Source organism: Sebastes umbrosus, chromosome 16 (genome assembly GCF_015220745.1).
Source record: "Sebastes umbrosus isolate fSebUmb1 chromosome 16, fSebUmb1.pri, whole genome shotgun sequence".
In the NCBI taxonomy this organism is placed as follows: domain Eukaryota; kingdom Metazoa; phylum Chordata; class Actinopteri; order Perciformes; family Sebastidae; genus Sebastes; species Sebastes umbrosus.
This window is the reverse complement of record NC_051284.1, coordinates 13,589,453-13,608,544: the sequence shown is the minus strand read 5'-3', so window position 1 is coordinate 13,608,544 and position 19,092 is coordinate 13,589,453. Positions and strand designations below refer to the sequence as shown.

Sequence of the window (19,092 nt, the reverse complement as noted above, 5' to 3'; positions counted from 1 at the left end):
TAGAGTCAACACAACAGCTGTGGCTTTTTTGTGACTATATAATTTGAGACTACGCCCTTATGTTGCTATAATAACATCAACAATACTTAGATCTCATTTTTTCGTACTACTGTTGTCAAGGAAGCGGGTAGTGGGTATAACATGCCCACACACATCATGGGACTCGAAGTCACTGATGATACCACAGAAAAACTTTGCTAAGCACTTTTGCCTGCATACCTGTTGACTGGCCACAGGGATACTCTTAAAGGGGAACACCACCCAAATTAATAATTCCAATATGTTATTTCCATGGCTTTGTAAAGTTCATCAATATTTGTGAACATGAGCTAGTCTCTCTCAAAGCCAGAAACCACAGAAGTAAGTCTCAAACTTGTGATGTCATCAAGAAGTCCGGAGCTACTACACAACACAAAATGTTCCCATATACTCAGAACATTCCCCTGGGTGCTCTAAGTGTCATGTGTAACATCTCTCCCTATTCATTGTCTATGGAGCAACTCCACACTTTATACCCTATGACATCACAAGTTTGAGTTTTAGCACTCTAGTTTTTGGATTTGGGAGAGAGTTGACCATGTTTATTAATATGTTTTGGACTGTCTTAGACCATAGGAACAACATGTATGAATTCTGAAAATAGGCGTAGTTCCCCTTTAAAGGGAGACAGCAGTTGAATAGTGTAACAACTTGATATATAATAGTAATATATATAATAGACATCACCATAAATCTCTTTAGTTGATTACTTACATTAAGACAATTATTTTTTCAATTACAAGTTTTCTGAAATGTTATGTTTCAATATGCAAATGAGACATATTCTTATTAAATATGTGCAAATTTGCAATAATTTACAGAACATAAATCTGAACATTGGATAAAGCAAGTTTTTTTTATGTTGTTGATATATTAGATTCAAAGGTTTTTACAGAGGGAACTTTGGATATCTCTTTTTAACACTCCATAAATCAGAAGATATTGTCAACTGCCAAAAAAAACCCCATCTATTTTCGCCATGTTTTAAGCAATAAACTCTTATATAAATCAGGCTATGAATGATATACTGTATAAACAACCCCCTATGTAAAAACCTTCAGAATATAGATAAGAATGAAAATGGAAATTTGGTGTATGTAAGTGCTACTTAGGTGGAGATTTCTGGCTCAGAGTATGAAAAATACAGCCTTTAAAGATATGTATTCCATACATTTTGCAAGACACCACAGGTGAATAGGGTAAAAAAAAAGAAGTAATAAATATCACCATGAAACTTCCCCAGTTGATTACTTACATTAAGACAATTCTTTTTTGTATTAGAAGTTTTCTGAAATTGTATGTTTTAATATATAAATGAGGCATTATCTAATGCTAACTTTTGGTGAATTTAGGAGAAATCTACAGATGCAAATAGACAAAGTAGTAAAATAAATACCTAAATGTGTATTTTGGACATTTCCTTTCCACTAGTCTGAAAGATGACATGTTATGGAAGTAAAATAGCCCAAAATCTAAAAACTGATTAGTGTATGAAAAATTATGTTTTTGCCTTTAGTGTCTCCCCTTAAAGGCCCTGACCTTTGCACTCATTGACACTTTTTGATTGATTTAGAAATGTATGTTTATTCTAAAGTTTAAGTCGTTGTTATGTGTATTGGATAAGCTTTGCGGATAACTGGCTAAAATGTAAATATAATGATCAAAGTGTTATGCATTCAGATATTGAGAGGTACAAGGACTGTGCGTGTTCATTACAAGCCGTTTATCAGAGACGGCGTGTTTGACTCAGTTTAACCTGACAGATGCAGCAGATGGTGTGTGCTAATGAGATGTACTGTCATAGACAGTAGTGGTGCCCCACTGACCTCCAGTCTCTTGACGACCTCTCCAAAATCTTCTGTGTTGTTATTGATGGAGCGCAGTGACACACTCTCACCACGCTCATAGTAGATCTTCATAGAGGCGGGGCTCCCCGTTGACCAACCAATCACATCACGCGTGGCACAGTTAAACACGACCGCTTTGGCCTCCTGATCCAACAGGATGATGAAGTCATTTGAAATGGCCAACAGGCATTCGCGTTCAGCGCCGGCTACCTGATCTTCAGCGTGGACCTGCCAGGTCACGGCCCCCAGGCTCCGCAGCTCCGCCCCACTGTACGGACGTACCTTCTCTCGCCGTTTGTGCGCCAGAGAGATGAAGGGGAACTTCCCAGTGGGTTCTACTGGAGTATTGGTCACGTGACGCTCTGCCAAGTCTCGAAGATACTCCTGGCGTGTGCGCGTTGCCATGGCACCGAACTTGTCTGACTTGTGGGCTGCGTTCTCGGCGTTGATGATTTTGCCCAACAGGAAGTCCCTGAAGACGGTGGACTTGGGGAAGGTCACACCCTTGGGGATTGGTGGGCCAAAGGAGGGAACGTCCTGGGAACGGGTGACAGCCACACTGCAGAAAGGAGAAAAAGAGCGAAAGGGTTTGAGGTCACTGCTATAGTATGTTTTATTTTTATTTACAAGTTTATTTGACAGGAACCACGTATAATAAACATAAACTTTAGGATTGTCAAAGTTAACGGGTTAACTAATTTCTTTAACGCATTAACGCAACTTGCGATTTTTAGATTGTAGTGGGCTCAGTTTTAAAGCTAGAGTGGAGATATTGGCATCATATGAAACTAGAAAAATCTAAGGAATCCATTGGTACCATGTCATACTAGGTTGATGCAAAGGAGGTTAAATAACGCTCCAAACGTAGGCCAAATTTTGGCGAGGATAAACTGTCATAGCCATTTTCAAAGGGGTCCCTTGACCTCTGAACTCAACATATGTGAATGAAAATGGGTTCTATGAGTCTCCCCTGTACAGACATGCCCACTTTATGATAATCACATGCAGTTTAGGGCAAGTCATAGTCAAGTCAGCACACTGACACACTGACAGCTGTTGTTACCTGTTGGGCTTGAGTTTGCCACGTTGTGATTTGAGCATATTTTGTATGCTAAATGCAGTACCTGTGAGGGTTTCTGGACAATATTTGTCATTGTTTTGTGTTGTTGATTGATTTCCAATAATAAATATATACATACGTTTGCATAAAGCAGTATATTTGCCCACTCCCATGATGATAAGAGTATTAAATATTTGACAAATCTCTCTTTAAGGTACATGTACAGATAAAAAATGTGCGATTAATTTGCAATTAACTATGGACAATCGTGTGATTAAACACAATTAAATATTTGAATCGATTGACAGCCCTAATAAACTTCCATACTTGAAATCTGATGCATTATACGAGGGGAAGGGTTAGAGCTCACTGCTATAGTATGTAAATACAGAGACATTATATAATTCATACCTGGTAAACCAGTTTTCATAAGCCTTTGCTGCAAGGTATTTTAAAAGTATGGTTTGGTTTGATTCAAACATAAAACAATTTACAAAAAAAAAATGGTTGCAGAAATATACAGGAAAACAAAAAGTCTGAAGAGTATTGGATGTGTGTATGTGAAGACAAATGCATCAAAGTAAAATAACAAAAATATAGATAGCATGAAACACAACAAGATGTTTTGCATAAAACTGAAGCATGACAGGAAAACAAACACTAAAAGTAACTTATTTCTATTATAGTCAAATAACTGGGGGGAAAAAAGTTTCACTACAAGAACAAACAGCACATGGGCTTGTAAAACAGCATAGCGGAGACATCTTTACAGTACATAGTTTCCCCTGAGGTATTGCTGTTGCCTTTGACCTGTTTCACTTGTGAGTAGAAAGGAGGGCGTTTGAATTCCTACAGGCAAGGCGCTCCTCTTGTTACCCTCTAATGTTCCTATTCCATTTGCACAGAATGGCTGTTCTTGTGTTGGATTACTATAAATTAGTCAACAGGTGTAGGTATTGTTATTTCATATCTGTTGTTCATAAAAAAAAACTGGCTCAGGGTAGAGAACAAATTCAGCAAAGAGGGCTTTTAAACATATTGGGACCATTTGGTAGGACATGCTTGGATTATAAAATCAGTTGGTAGCATGTTTATACCCACTCTGGCTGCATGAATCGAGACTATAATTGTACACATACATACAGTCAGTAGCATATACACTAAGCCCATTAATGCATGAAAACCGAGACGTGGTCTTGGATAAGCTGATGTGACAGTCCTGACAAGTCTCCATCCAGTCCATTCAACAGATAACACACTCATAGCCTTTTCGTGGAAATGTTGCAAGCTATGCCTGACTACACCCGGCGTATAAATACTATACATCCAATCACAGCTGACAGGCCGGCGTCCCAGTGCTGACACCCTGCCACTCTCTGCTACATCACGGTATGGAGAAGCAGTGCGGAGGCTGGAGCTAGCGAACACAAACGGCCTAAACAAAAGGTCTGGTTATGCAATCCGCCTCGCTGGCCCTGTGTGACTTTGAGGCAGCGGTTGAAAGCAGCAGATTAGCACCCCGCTGGCCCCGGGCCACTTACTCCTCTAATGCTCTGGTCTGGCTCAATATGACCTGAGCATTATCCAAAACTCAGCAGCGGGCAACAACAGGCTATTAATAACTGGATGACTCAACAAATCATAACATAATCTTTACTCCGCTAATCTCTGTTAATAAAGACATCCCATTATTGACAAGGTCACAATATGTGAAGAAACAGACATGTGACATGATTGCAAAATTCTCACAATAATGTCTTTGTGGGAAATCAGGTTTAAGCTAGTATGTGTGTGTGTGTGTGTGTGTAAGAATCTGTGTGTTTATGTTTGGAAATGTGTGACTAGCGATCAGCTGACATCCATAGAGCTTGGTATCCAGTAAGTCAAATCACTGTTCAGCTACTCTGCATGGTTTTAACAAAACCAACACACCACAACCTGCAAACATCAACACAAACACCTACAGTATAACTCACCTCCTGGTGTCACCAAAAAGCAACCATGCTCCTCAGTGTATTACTGCACAATATCCTGAATCTTTGTTGCAATAAATGTGAAGCGACACAAAGATTCCCCAGGAATCGATGATAACTCGATTCTGCTCTGTAGCTACAATCTGATATACCACTCGGTACAGTGCAGCAAATCTTTGTAGCCTGTGTTCTCTTGTCCCGACGCAGAATTTTTTCCAAACCATCAGGGAAAGGCGTCCACGGAAAGACTTGTGACAAACAGTCCGGAGTGAAGTCTTAACATTATGGTGCCTCGATCCACTGAATAGCAATAGAAGCCAAAGGCTGGGAGTGTGTGAGTTTGTCTGGGTGGGGTAGTTAGATTGTCCTCAAGGATTCTGTGTCCTGTGCCTCTCCATTTCATCAATACGGCAAACCAGGAAAACCAGCGTTTCACCCTTTCTATTTTCCCAGAGTTTAAAACTAAAACATGCCCCCTTTTAGGCAAGAAGCAAGCTGACTGACGGTGTCCACTCGATGGGATAGAGTAGCAAGTTAGAAAAAAACAAACTTGCCAGAGAGGAGAAAAGGCTCCAAAATAAATTAGCCCAAATCTGACGCGGGTCCGAGCTGAGAGACAGAAGGCTGTCCTGACCCGTCCGCTCCTGAGAAGGACTCTGTGAGCTCTGAGGGGACTCTGCTCTCAACAATCCTCCCCGCTCACATGCATGTCCGGGTGAAGAGAGCACTTCATGTGCATGGCGCTAACTCCTTCAGACCATTCCGGCTCACGCTGCCCAAAGGCAAAGTGGCAGGCAGGGAGGGAGGGAGGGGAGAAGAAGAAGTAGTGGGGGAGGCTTGTATTATATCAGTGTGTGAAGGGTGAGCCTTTGAGTGAATTAGTGTGCATGGGAAAAAGTGCGTGCATGTGTGTGTGTAACCGTGTGCAAGTGAGCATGAGAAAGAGGTAAAAAGGAGAGAGTGAGAGGAAGCAACTATGTGCAATGTGTGTGTAATATCCGTGTACGCAGAGCAGAGAGAGTGTGTGTGTGGTGGGGTAGGGATACATGAGTGTGAACGCCACTGAGTTGCAGTCTGATCATCACGAGGCTGAGAATCAGCCAACAGAGGAGGAGGAGGACTCCCATCAGTTGGACAGCTACTGCAGGGCCAATCTATTCCATTTGATCATAATCAAACTAATTTTGTACTGATGCAGACATACAGTAGACATGAGCATGCACAATCCAGGGAGACAGGACAGTCACGCAACAGGCTTTTATGTTTGACCCATGCCTTCCAGTCAAAGCTTTTGTCTCAGTGCTACTGTAGCATAAAAAACAACACCGCTGGTAGTAGTAGTGAAAGTGGCGTGTGGAGCTTTCCCATAAAAAGGGTCCAGTGCTGCACTGAGATGGGAAGTTAAAACCAGATTTTTATTCAACATTGCTACTGGGTTTGGTCAGTCTGGCCTACATAAAATTGTAATGAGTCTCCTTAGTCTCTAGATACAGTCATATGTATTCATAACTGGTAGCCTAACCAGCATCTTTTTTAATATCTTGTTTGAAGTTCTTATATTTAGAGTTTTATATTATTTTACCTGTGCACCGCGAGCTACACCTCGGGATGTTGACTGCCTCTCTTTCAACTTAACCTCAGTGTCAGTCGCAGTTCCATACTCGTAATTCTTGGAGACGGTAAATTGGAAACCTTTCCAAGGCTTTGGTAGGTTGTCAGATTTTTTTAAGAACCTGTACTTATCCAGGAAGAGGTTTTGTTGCTGCATACACCAACATTTGCTGCTTTTTCCTTCCTTCCTTCCTTTGACAAACCACATAGCATGTATACATGTGTAGAGGAAAAAAATAATTGGGCATATTTCCATTGTGGTCCTCACACAGTGGTGGACTCAGGTTGTCTGAGAGGCAGGGGCGAAAAAATTAAAAGGGCACCAGCTGCCTGCAGTGGGGCACCAGTGCAGAGAGTTTTCTAGCATGTAGGACAGCCTTCATGGCACTTTATCATGTTTTCTCCACTGGAAGGGCACCCTAGAAGGCACTTTATCATGTTTACTTCATTTAAGGGCACCAAAGAGGGAATCCTAGAGGGCATTATATCATGTTTTATCTACCACACAGGAAATAAAAGAGGGCACTTTTGCTGCGTTATTTTAACATGGGGGCACGAAGAGGGATGGTTGCCCCCCCTGCCTACACCTCCAAGCTGAATGGGTTGTGCATTATGTGAATTTAACTATTATTTATTCTGCTGGTCAAATACAAAGACCCACCTGTAGCATGTGTTGTCAGAGCAGGGATCGTGCACCCTTACGATGATAAAGACATGTTGAAAATGAGAGCGAATGGCCTTCGGGGTGAAGGGGTGAGAGCCGGGCTCCTGGAACACGATGGTCACAATGTCGTTCCCTATGTGGCGCTTCCTCAGCAACTAGTCATCGAAAAACAACACAGTCTTAATTAGAGAAGTATGGGAGTCGAATCTGAAAGCAAAGTGATACCAATCATATGATACATTCCTTTTAATCACATGGCACTTGGAAACAATAAAAGTTTCTGTAGAATGAAAGTTGGATGGGAATCAAAATCTGATAACCGAGCCACACGTCATATGATGCATTCCTCTTAATGATACACCCTTCCTTTAAGGTTTTCTTTGCTCCATCTGTTTCCAAACAAAGGGGTTTTCCATTTCCTCATACACAAACTAATGGTATACCATAAAGGCTAGGCTCTCCATCTTTACCTGTTGTTTGTTGTTGGGTGTGTAAGGCAGCAGAGTCGTCACATGGAACATGATCTCATAGTCCTTGTAAGTCGTGTACAGGGAGTGAGTGCCCGTGGAATCCGCTGCAGGGGAAAAATAGAAATACAGTGTTGAGGCCCATTGCACAATTACTGCCATCCATCTCTCTCACATGTGTATTCTTTGCGCTCTGCGGTTTCTGTGCAAGACAGGATGCAATTTCACCGTAGCCCAAACAGCTAGACAATAGTGAACTGTGGATCGATGTCAGACTGGATAAGATGACTGTCAAAACTAATGCTCAACTGTTTTCCTCAAATGTAAGTGGAGCCCGTTGCCTTTCTGTGTGACATAACAGTTCCCAGAACAATGGACAGTGTCTAAATGTTTACATAATTAGACTTTAATTCAATGATTCTTTGTGGACAACAAGGCCGTAAACTGGACATTATAAACTTGTTCATTCAATTGCCAAATCTATGTTTGTTTTAGTCGAGCCACATTCCCTAAAGATTGATGCAATTATCCACATGCACTCATTAGTACCGCTGAGGGACTATTGTAGAAGACACACCAGAGAGAAAAGGATACTAGAGAAGAGAGATGAAAAGAAAAGTAAAGAGTCACAAGGACAAATCTGGTGGGAGAAAATTAGATTCAGTGAAAGGAGACATTTGACCAAAAGCATGATAAAGGAGCAAAGTACAACCACTATGAAGTGTTGTGCAATATGAAACTTAAGTGAAACTAACTTAGAGCAGGACTGCTAGTAATTACAAGTTGAGGCCATGGGCTAGGCAGGAAAAGACACATTACATCTACAGTCGTATATATGACCAGTCATCAACTCAACTACGACTTTTTCTTAAAAGCCTAACCAGGGACAAGGTCTGCAAATTAGCTATGGCTAGAAGTCCTATATACGTTGCATCGGTTGCACTTTATTTAAGTGTAACAATGCCTATGTATTGTCCCTGTCAAATAAACTAATAAATACAAAAAATTGGTTGCTTTCAGAGCTGCAATGATTAATCGATTTGAGTTGTCAACTATTAAATTAATCGCAAACTATTTTAATAATCGATTAATCGGTTTTAGTAATTTTTTAAGAAAAAAATAAATACAAATCTCTGATTACAGCTTCTTAAATGTGAATACTTTCTGGTGTCTTTTCTCCTCTATGACAGTAAACTTTGAGTTGTGGACAAAACAAGACATTTAAGGACGTCATCTTGGGCTTTGGGAAACACTGATCAACATTTCACCATTTTCTGACATTTGATAGTCCAAACGACTAATCGATTAATCGAGAAAATAAGATGAATCGACAATGAGAATAGTCGTCAGTTGCAGCCCTAGTCGCTTTAAAGATGCATCACAACCTGGGTCACTAATGTATAAAAGCACACATTCTGTGTGTATGTGTGTGTGTGATCTAGAGATGTGTTTGGGAGTTGTTACTTTTGGTGTCCAGCTGGGCTCTGTACTTGGTGAAGCCCTTGAGGCGAACCTTCTCCCCCAACAGCTGGAGGAACTCCTCCAGGGCGGGACCGGCCATCTCGTTGTTGTACATCTCCTCCTCGGTGCTCTGGCCCGCTCGGCAGTACATCACCCCCACTTTCACCTGAAAACTCAGCTGGGGGGACAGCAAAGAGGAAAACAGTTCATGTCAGGACAGTACAATGTAGAAAATTACAAAACACTCTGTACAAATTCAGGCAAGCAAATTGTACATAACTGCGAAAAAGTTGTGATTCTGTAAAATAACATGCTTCATCCTCCTACCCCTTGTTCATCCAGTTTCATCAGCTGCTCAGTGACTTTGGGTGTGTTGAGGGCCAGTCTGAGGCAGGACATATCCAGCTCAGGGAGAAGGTACTCCAGGACCTCCTTGATGGGAAGCCCCCTGGTGGTGCCGTGCTTCGAGGTGGAAGGCACTCCATCCTCCAGGACAGAACCCCGAAGCGTGGTCAGCTGAATAGAGGGAGATAGGAAGAGGTTACAGACAGGAGTGTGAGAAGAGAAAGAATGCATCTCAGGAATCTCATGAGAGATGGAGCATACTGATAGCAAAACATGCGTGCCCAGACACCAAGAAAAAAAAGATACAAGTCGCTGCAGTTGTTAAAGTACTGCCTTCTCACTGTAGCCTTAAAGAAAGCCCCATAAAAACAACAAGACAATCATGACTCAAAGCCTTGGGTAAATAGAAAGTGGACCTGAGGAAGAAGAGGTGGGAGGGCTTGTCCAAGCATTCTGTGTACACAAAGTCTGCATTGTGCTGGGCTCTGGGAGTGAACTCAATCACTCGGCTATCATAAGCAGCTGGAATGGGCCGAGACTTTCTCTCCTACGAGCTCGAGGCCGTGCAGTATTTACAATGGACCTGTGTTCCCCATGTTTGGAAGGTAGGATCGGGGGCGGGGGTCCTGTGGTGCTTCAGTCTAATGTGTGGGGGTTTAATCACATGCACCTGTCCTACTTCGGTCCACAACAAACAGCCCCAGGCAGGTGCCTTTGGCCTCTGTCTGGGAATGTACGTCCATATAATAAACCCCATAACCCAGAAGCCAAAATCCCCAAACCAAACACAGAAGACTGGGAGCCAACGTTGCAACTAAATATGACAGTCTATTTTTACTGAAACACTCTACACATAGTGGTTTGAGGTTGCTGGGCACTGACAGGCCTTGGAGGCTGGAAGATGAGTGCACTTCCTCAAGTTTCTTCACACATTGCTGATATTGGGAGACAGCTGAATAGTCCCAAGGCTGTTTGCATGATAAGAAACAAGGGCTGAGACTGGTTTCACCTCGAGCTGGTCTTCCTAGTATGCAGCAGGCATAGTAGCATTTGAACTATACACACCTTCTATACATATAGGAGTATTAGAGATGCACCGATTGCAATTTTCTTGGCCGATTCGGATTTCCTTTCTTTCTAAGAACTATAATTGACAGCATACACAAACATTATTGTAACTTTTCTTTAATGGAAATATCAAGTTTATGTTCATAAATTATGAACATGATATGTAAATAGTATTTACATATCAGAGAAGAATCAGAAAAAATATGATTCTATATTGTGTAGGCCTATTATAGAGAGTAAAGTATTTATTATCTATCGAGATCTATCTATCTATCTAAAACTATGTAATTATTTATCTATTTATGAATCAGTATCTATTTACAAGAATGTAAAGGTGTGTGTATCATATTATATTAACTCCCACTCCTGCGGCAAGTGGTGTCCTCCTGCCAGCCTGCACACCTACTGACTGCAATAGTTACATTTTTCTGTGGCTGGGAGGCGTGTACATGTGTTTCAGGCGGGAAGAAATTCTTTGTAACACAGGTCAACATGGAGTCACAGGATCTGTTTACTGATTGGCTGCGGGTCCTGTCTGGCCGCACAATGCTGCTAAAAGTGAAACTTTTCTCAACTTTTGTTTGGCCGCACTCCGCCGCAGAAACAAATAGCTGCAGCTCGCTGAGCTCAAGAGTGGCCGCCGCAGCTTTTCATAGATATTGCATGGCAGCTCGCCAAAGGCCGCTCTTCACCGCTGTTCTGGTGTGAATTCGGCGTTACTCTGAGAAGCATTCATGGGATTGTTTTTTATATTTCTCACTTTTTCCCGGATGGTCAACAGTCGGTTACAGTGAATCAATAAATCATGGACGATCAAGCTGAAAGTCAATTCCGTTTACCGGTCGATCGATCAGTGCATCTCTTATAACAGGTATAGAAGGTGTTCTATAAACTGGATATAAGATCCAAGCAAGCATTAAACTAAATGATGTCTAAATGTCTTTTCTCACAAACCAAAACAGTTTCCTTAACTTTCCCATATCTGTGAGTGCAAAAATAATAATGGGCTGCATCGTTAAATGCTGCGGGCAGTTTCACTCTGCAGCAGGAAGGATTGATGTGATGTGGTGCGGAGGATGAGGTTGAGGTTGAGGTTGGGGTGGAAGAATGATAGGACGCTATGACTGACCTCGCTGGTTCTGAAGATGAGGCGGTAGTTATACTGCTGGCCGTGCTCCTTGTCCTCCTCCAGCTTCTCCCTGCGCAAGCTCACTGCCACTGGACCCAGCGCCTCGTCCATCCCAAAATAGTTCCAGTGCTCTGAGGTGGAGGAAGTGACAGAGAAATTAAAAAACATCTGTTGGGTAATATCACACTTTAAACAACACACATTTGTATGCTAATGAGTACATAATGAAAGCAGTTAAATTAATCTTACCCCTAAGGTAGAAGAACTTCCTATAGTAGTAGGCTCCCAGATCCACATGCTCCACAATGTATTGTTTGCCCTTTTCGCTGAGCGTGCTGGGGCCTTCCTTTGGTCCCTCTAGCACTGCTACTCCAGCATTAGTGCAGTGCGTGCTCACAGATGTTTCGTACACATTTCCTTCCCCACTCAGCTCAGCTCCACCACCCACAAGCCCATGATACCCTCCCAATCTACGCCTCCCGTTGCCATCAGCGCCTATCTCATTGCGGAAGCAGGGGCAACTCAGCAGCATTTCATTGCTCTGTTCGTCCCCGGCGTCCAGACCAGGACTGTCCCTCGAACTGAGCTCCTCCTGGCTGCCGCTCGGGGAGCTGTAAGGCAGGCTGTGTGTGGACGAGAGGGTTGAGGTGGCTGAGGCTACAGCGGCAGCGGATGCCCCCGTGGTGGTGTTTTTCCTCTTGCCTGCGATCTGCCGCAACTGTGTAACTTCGTTGAGGTCAAACAGCATGCTTTGAACATCGTAGTGGGCGAAGCTTTTCTGACACACCCAGGGCTTGAACAGGGGACCCATGTCCTCCGTGCGGCTGTCCTCTACGTCGGACCCCGCTCTGGGGGAGTCCGACTCGCCCCGCACATTACGAAGTTTACGGAATATAGACTCACCCCCTGTCTCAGATTTAGTCCGTCTCTTTGGGGGCTTATCTCTGGCTTTAGTAGGCTGGCTGTCTACGACGTCCTCCTGAAGATCAACGCTGGCCTGCTTGGGCCCGACATTCAGCATGTCCTCCAGTGTCTCTGGAGCAGGGCTACGCTGGTCAACTTTGTCCCCGTGATAGCCCCGAAGCATTTCAAAGAAGCTCTCTCCAGCTGCTCCATGCTGATCTATTGAGGAGGTGCTACCATATTCGCGATGAAGAGGGGACCATTTGGCTCCCGACGCTGGTCCCCAGTCCTCGCCACTGTCTCCGCTGCCTTCCATCTCGCTAATGGTCATGTCACTGTTGCTGCGCTGACGGATGCGTCTATGTCGGTTTCTATGTGCGGGGCCTCTGTAGTCTCCTGGGGCTAGGTAGCGGGTGTCGGGGCTGTAGTTGTTTGCCTGGGCCTGGGTTCGATTCTTCAGAGTGTTGTGAATGTTACGCAGCATTGACGAGTCCTGAGGGCTCATTGCAGAGCCTAACTTAATGTGACTTTTTCCAGCAGAGGGCACACCAGAGTTCTCAGGCTCTGTACCCGACTGCCACATGACACCTGCAAGGTCTTTCCTCGGGGGCCAGTCAGCCACCCGAGCCCGTACACCCATTTTAGGCACTCCTGTGCTCACAGTGGCGTGGACGTTGTCTGTGCGGGTCGTCACAGTCCCTCCATTGACCATACGGAGGTGGCGGGTGTAAAACTCATCAGTGGCGGGGACGGAACCCCCAACGGTGCGTTCCATGGGCGGATGCTTCAGGCTGGTAATGACACCAGTGCAAAAAGGCTAAAGGCACTTAGCAGGGAGACATGGCTGCCTCTGGGATGGGATGCTGCTCCCTGACTTCATGAGCAGGTTGATTGTCTGGATCAACAAGTGAAGAGAAAAAAGTGAAGGGACGAGCCCACTTCTTCAGCTTTCAAGCCTGCATACTGCTTCTTCAACTGTGTCGACACTGCCACCGCATTTGTCTTACTCCAAATAAACAACCCTGAAAAGAAAAGAAAAATCAGTTAGTACATACGGTGAGGGTCTGGAGAGAAGATAATCACAAACACATCTGTTTCCTGACACACACCACTATAAGACTGGAAACCAAGTCTTAAATTAATAAGTTGTTGAAATATGATCCTTAGCATTGGAAAACCAGATGACTTTACACCTGATTGGCTGTGATCAGTGCCCTGTTACACTCGACATGAGAGAAAGCACAATGGAAATCACAATCACAATCTCACTTCTTAAGCTAAGCAAGAAAATATCTCCACTTTTCACTACTTAATAACATTGTGGTTTTAGGGCATCTGCTAAAAGATATTCTAGTTTCTGTCCTCAGACAACAGGGCATCTTTTCATGCACTCTTCTCTTGAAAATATGTGAGGACATCTTTACAAATATGCAAAAGTTTCCTCTCTGTAGAAAAACGAGAGATACATCTACAAACCTGCCTGCAGAACAGAATGTGGATGATATTTTTTTTTTTTCTGTCGGCTTTTTAAGAGCCAATGAAAAGTCACTGACATGTTCAATTTCAGATAAGGGGGCCTACTTTTCAAACCAATTTTAGAATAAGCATCAAGGGAAAATGAAAATGCAGTCAAATTCAAAATACGTGTTTTTTTTTTTTCTTTCTTGAAAGTCTGAGTAAAACGATGCCTTTGCCCTAATCAGTTAATTCATCCAAAGAGAACGGTGAAGATGACTTGGTTGGTAATTTAATAAACCTGTTCAGGATTTATGTCATAACCAGGATTACATATAAGTGAGAGGAATATCATCTCATCCCTCAGTCACTGACTCCTGGCATGTGACTTGTCTGACGTCTCTTTAGTAGCCAATATTAGTGAATTCTGTAATGAGTTGCAGTCTTCTCGATCAAATATCCCAAGCTGCACATCAAAAAGCAAAAGGGCCCCTTTGAACGTGGGTGATGATCCTCTGCCTGACAATCCTCTCGGGCCAATTTGGCAGTAAGACACTGGGAGAGATTAAGGCTCCGCTCTCAGTCAGCCCTGCTTCGCTGTGGCTGTGATCACATTAGCCGCGAGCAATCACAGCACTGTGACGGGCCTACAGCACAGCCACCTTCACACTGCGTCCCAACATCAGGGACAACTTCATGCTAACTAAGACACATACTTATTTGAATAATAGTAAATAATTAAAATATTTACTATATAAGTCAAAGTATATATATATATATATATATATATATATATATAAAAGTAATCAAAGATGTAGCCTAGATAAAGTGTATGATACATACACTTTATATAAGAAGTGGACGTAGTCACCCTGATGTCACCCATTGGTTTGTGGACTGACGTTTTGAAGCCTCAAATTCGGCATTTTGGCAGTCACCATCTTGGTATTTGGCCGTCGCCATCTTAGTTATTTGCAACCAGAAAAGACACGAGAGGGTGGAGCAAAATACAACCGAACATTGAAGAAGACATTTTCGGACAACCAAAAAGGTTATTATTATCTTTCATGAACTGAAAACACACCGTGAAAGTTCTAAAACAAAAACATGAACAACTCCCAGACCGGGAAACACTGTGGTAGCGACCTGTCAATCACAAGGTAGCCACGCCCTAAAGCATACCCTGCTTTATGCTCTATTTGACTCTAAATGGGACCATAATTTACTAAATGAACATCATGCTGTATTGAAGAAGACTTGAAACTAGCGACTGAGACCATAAACTCATGTTTACAATGTTTACTGAGGTAAAAAATTAAGTGAGAAGTAGGCTCATTTTCTAATAGACTTCTTTTTGCAGCCCCCCTGCTGGCTCTTAGAAAGAATGCAAGTTTAAGGCACTTCTTCATTGGCTTCACTTCTCAGACCAGGAGGTTTCCCAGTGGTATGATATAATAGGAATACATAATATAATGTGATCAACAACATTACCACAGTGGCACAGTCAACTGAGAGATGGGTCAAATGTTCCCTAGACAATGCAGTTTCTTTAATAATACAAACATAAATTTGCAAGTAAAGAAAAAAGTGCAAGTGTAAAATCTCAAGGCGGTGGAGATGATTCAGTTTTCAGAGTGCCTGAGGCAAAGCATCCCCAGTCAGCCTTTCTTCAAAACATAGAAGAGTGTTTTCTGACAAACAAAACTCTAAATATTCTGCAGCAGAGACCCCTTCTGTTAGTCCAATATCGAGCAAAAGCAAGCAGCATAATAAAAAATATGCTCCTACATATTTAAACTTTTTTTTTTAATCACAAACATAAAGTAGTAATGAACAGGGTCCTCGAGCAAAAAAATCGTTATAGAGGGTTTTCACATTGGAGCCTAGCAGTCTGATAATAAGCCGATCAGAGCAAAGACCGTCAAATGAAAATGGACAGATTCGAACTCAGGATGTAACAGCTTTGCGGTTACATGACATGAAGACATTCAAATAAGATTAAAGAAAAATATCGCCACAGTGATCTTTCATCTGTCACATGAGGAAGGTTCCCAACTATACACTCCTCTAATGAATGGGCACCGATTCTTTGGGGCATTAGAGCAGAGTGTCTAGAGCAGATTAATACAAACTCATTAATGATTTTTTTAAAAGACTCATTCATGTCCTACTAACACCCTAATTTCTCTGATATGAATAAGAGTGAAAATAGTCAGGGAATGTACTTTAAACTGCAGGTCCAGTCCCTGAGCGTTGGGCCTCATTCCGGCTGCCGAGCGTCCGCAGGGACAGACAGAAGAAGAGACGCAACACACACAAAACACACACACACGTCCTAGAAAACCGCTAATCTCCTCGCTGACGGACACGCAGACAGACGACTGGCTTCATGGTCTTGTCAGATTAAAGGGAGTGTGGCGTAGAGACTGAGGGAGTGTGTCTTGGACAGGCTGAAAGAGACCCCACAGCATAACCCATCCTGCCATCCCCTATCCATCCCCTGCAGAATTAAACAGATGAATTTTTCCACAACTCTGTGGGACATGTCCAGACAGCTTGAGCCTGTTGACTAAATGAGGTTAACTTCCTGTAATTGGGGCTCTGACCTCCCAGCTGGTCCGTCAGGCTTGTCGAGAGATTAGCAAAGCGGTGGTACAGATGCAGGCGAGGGGATGGTGATGTAACGACACACCTCTGAGGTGTTACAATTTGTTGTGCCAGTTGTAGGGGCGAGTCTAGACACAGAGGACTGTGCTCTGATAGAAAAACATGCCCCTATAAAGACTCAGCATGCATGTGTTACATGTGACTCAAAGTGGGCCTTCCACACACACACACACACACACACACACACACACTGCATGGTATTGAAGGTGGAAGACAGACAGCACTCAGTCAGCAGAACTGTACTGAGATGAATCACAAACATGAAACTAGGGTCTTTCAAATCTGACTCACAAACATCAGAACAACTTATGCAAAGACCTGAGTCATCATCAAGACACAGCACGGGGTGCTAGAAACTCTCAAAGCCAAAGGCCTCCTGGAGGGGGGATCCCTGTTGCTGAGCTGGCTCGACTCGCTGGTTTTCCAGAGAGAAAGGACAGCATGCCCGAGTTGAAAGACTCTTCGTCCAGGGTCTCCAAACAGAGAGGGGAATGAAGTTTCCCAGTGGACTGGGCAAGTGTTTCCAAAGCCGAGACAAAGGAGCCAAAGGATTGCCCTACAAGCTTGTAATTACTGCGTGCTTGAATGGGGCTGAGGGGCTGTTTGGCTGACACCATTGGCTTTCAAACAAGCACCCTACCATTTAGCCCATTGGCTCGCCCTGTCCCCTAATCTTCCCCTGCTCTAAGGGCTGACTGGGCAACTAGGCACAAAGGTCCCTCTGTCCTGGGCAAGACTGGGGCCCCATTCCAACATAGTGAAGTCTTTGAAAATGGCCTGGCATGGGAACCTCACTGTGGCTGCCTATATGAGGCCCGTCCAGGAAAACCAAAGGAATCAGATGCAAGAGGAGATGGAGAAATAGAGATGAAGCAAACAATGAAGCAGAGTTTGGAAACAAGGGAAACATCAAAGAACTAGAAGGATACTTTTGTGATGAGCACAGAGGAGGGGCTCACCTGGCCACATAAATATCAAGAAGGCTTACAACAAAAAGCAGAAAATGATCTGTGTTGTGTTTGTACGAGTATGACTGCCACAACACATATGAACCATAGACTGTATGTATACAGTATATATACAGTATATAGATGGACGGCGTGCCCCCACTTCCTCCCACTGTACAGAAGTGAAGCCAAAATATCCCGGATACGGGAGCTGCCATCTCGAGATTTTGACGTCATTTGGAGCTAGAGTCTGCGAAATAGTGATCAGGCGGTGGAGGTCGTATCGAGGTCCCGCCCACACACATTGCGAGTCGAACACGGCTGCAGCTTGTCAGTGAGAAAGACTCACAGCTGGGTATCGGTGACAATGGGTCCAATCTATTCAGTTCAGGTCTAGGTTTATTTACTTTATACATTATATACTGGAATTTAAATTCCTGTTTAAGTTTTAACCAATTTGTTGTTCTATTAAAAAGGTTTACACTTGAACTGTAAGACCTGTTAAATTTGAAGATTTTCTTATCAAGTTGCTGATGCATTTATTTGTTACATTTTGTTTTTTACAAAGTCAGGAAAACAATGTTTAAGTCAAGCTTGATGTTGCCTTACACATAAAAGATTGATCCCAGTCACTTCCACACAGTGAGGCATACAGCTTATTAATTATACTTTGGTATCAGATCGGTACTCGGTATCGGCCCAGGTATCGCTATCGGTATCGGAACTGAAAAAGTCTGATCGGTGCATCCCTAATTAAAACCAAATTTATCTGAAAAACTAACATTTGAACACACGCCAGCATGAGAACTACCTAAAATGACAGAAACCATCTCTGGGAAAAATGTATTTGACGTGTACTTTTACTTTTTAGTTTGGCCTATGTCCCATCCACTAACATGGAGGGGGCGGACTTTATGACCTATACTGCAGCCAGCCACCAGGGGGCGATCGAGCTGTTTTGACTTAACTTTTGGGCCGCTGTCATGTCGTCCATCTTTATATACACAATTTATGAAATGAACTAACAGCTGACTAAGATTTAGGGAAGTAACTTGGGAAAAACCTGAGGAAAGCCACTGGAGCCAGACTGCAGATAAACTCTTCCACAGTGAGAAAGTTTCCCACAAGGTCACCAGTCAGACAGAATTTAGACTTCAGAAGAGAAAAATTCTGCAGCAATAATAACTCCTACACATCATTATTTCCTGTCAAGGAGGGAGTTTTTGAGGAGTGAGGGGAGGTAAACCGAGGTCTCCACATATCCACTGAGGTGTAGCCTAACCACGGCCGCCCATAGGAACAACAGATGCACAGGAAGTAACAAAGCATCTCCACCATCACTCCCCCGTCTCCCATCTGCGTCGCTCTTTTTTCCATTTGCTCCCCCCCTCCTGTATGCGCATCTGGCTGACAACCAAGCACAAACCTGCCCGTCTGATTGAGCAAACCTGAGAAC

General features: G+C 43.3%; 1 protein-coding gene across 2 annotated transcripts in view; it reads right to left on the bottom strand.

Moving 5' to 3' along the window:
* LOC119474400 (signal-induced proliferation-associated 1-like protein 1) overlaps positions 1–19,092 on the bottom strand; it is a 47,913-nt gene that overhangs the window by 10,679 nt on the left and 18,142 nt on the right. For both annotated transcript variants that reach the window (XM_037746425.1, XM_037746426.1), the window contains exons 2-8: positions 11,914–13,589; positions 11,665–11,795; positions 9,450–9,638; positions 9,126–9,300; positions 7,665–7,768; positions 7,192–7,349; positions 1,866–2,445 (exon numbers count right to left, since the gene is read on the bottom strand). In XM_037746425.1, coding sequence (XP_037602353.1) covers positions 1,866–2,445; positions 7,192–7,349; positions 7,665–7,768; positions 9,126–9,300; positions 9,450–9,638; positions 11,665–11,795; positions 11,914–13,342 — 2,766 coding nt within the window. In that variant the 5' untranslated portion in view covers positions 13,343–13,589. The remainder of the gene's footprint in view (positions 1–1,865; positions 2,446–7,191; positions 7,350–7,664; positions 7,769–9,125; positions 9,301–9,449; positions 9,639–11,664; positions 11,796–11,913; positions 13,590–19,092) is intronic.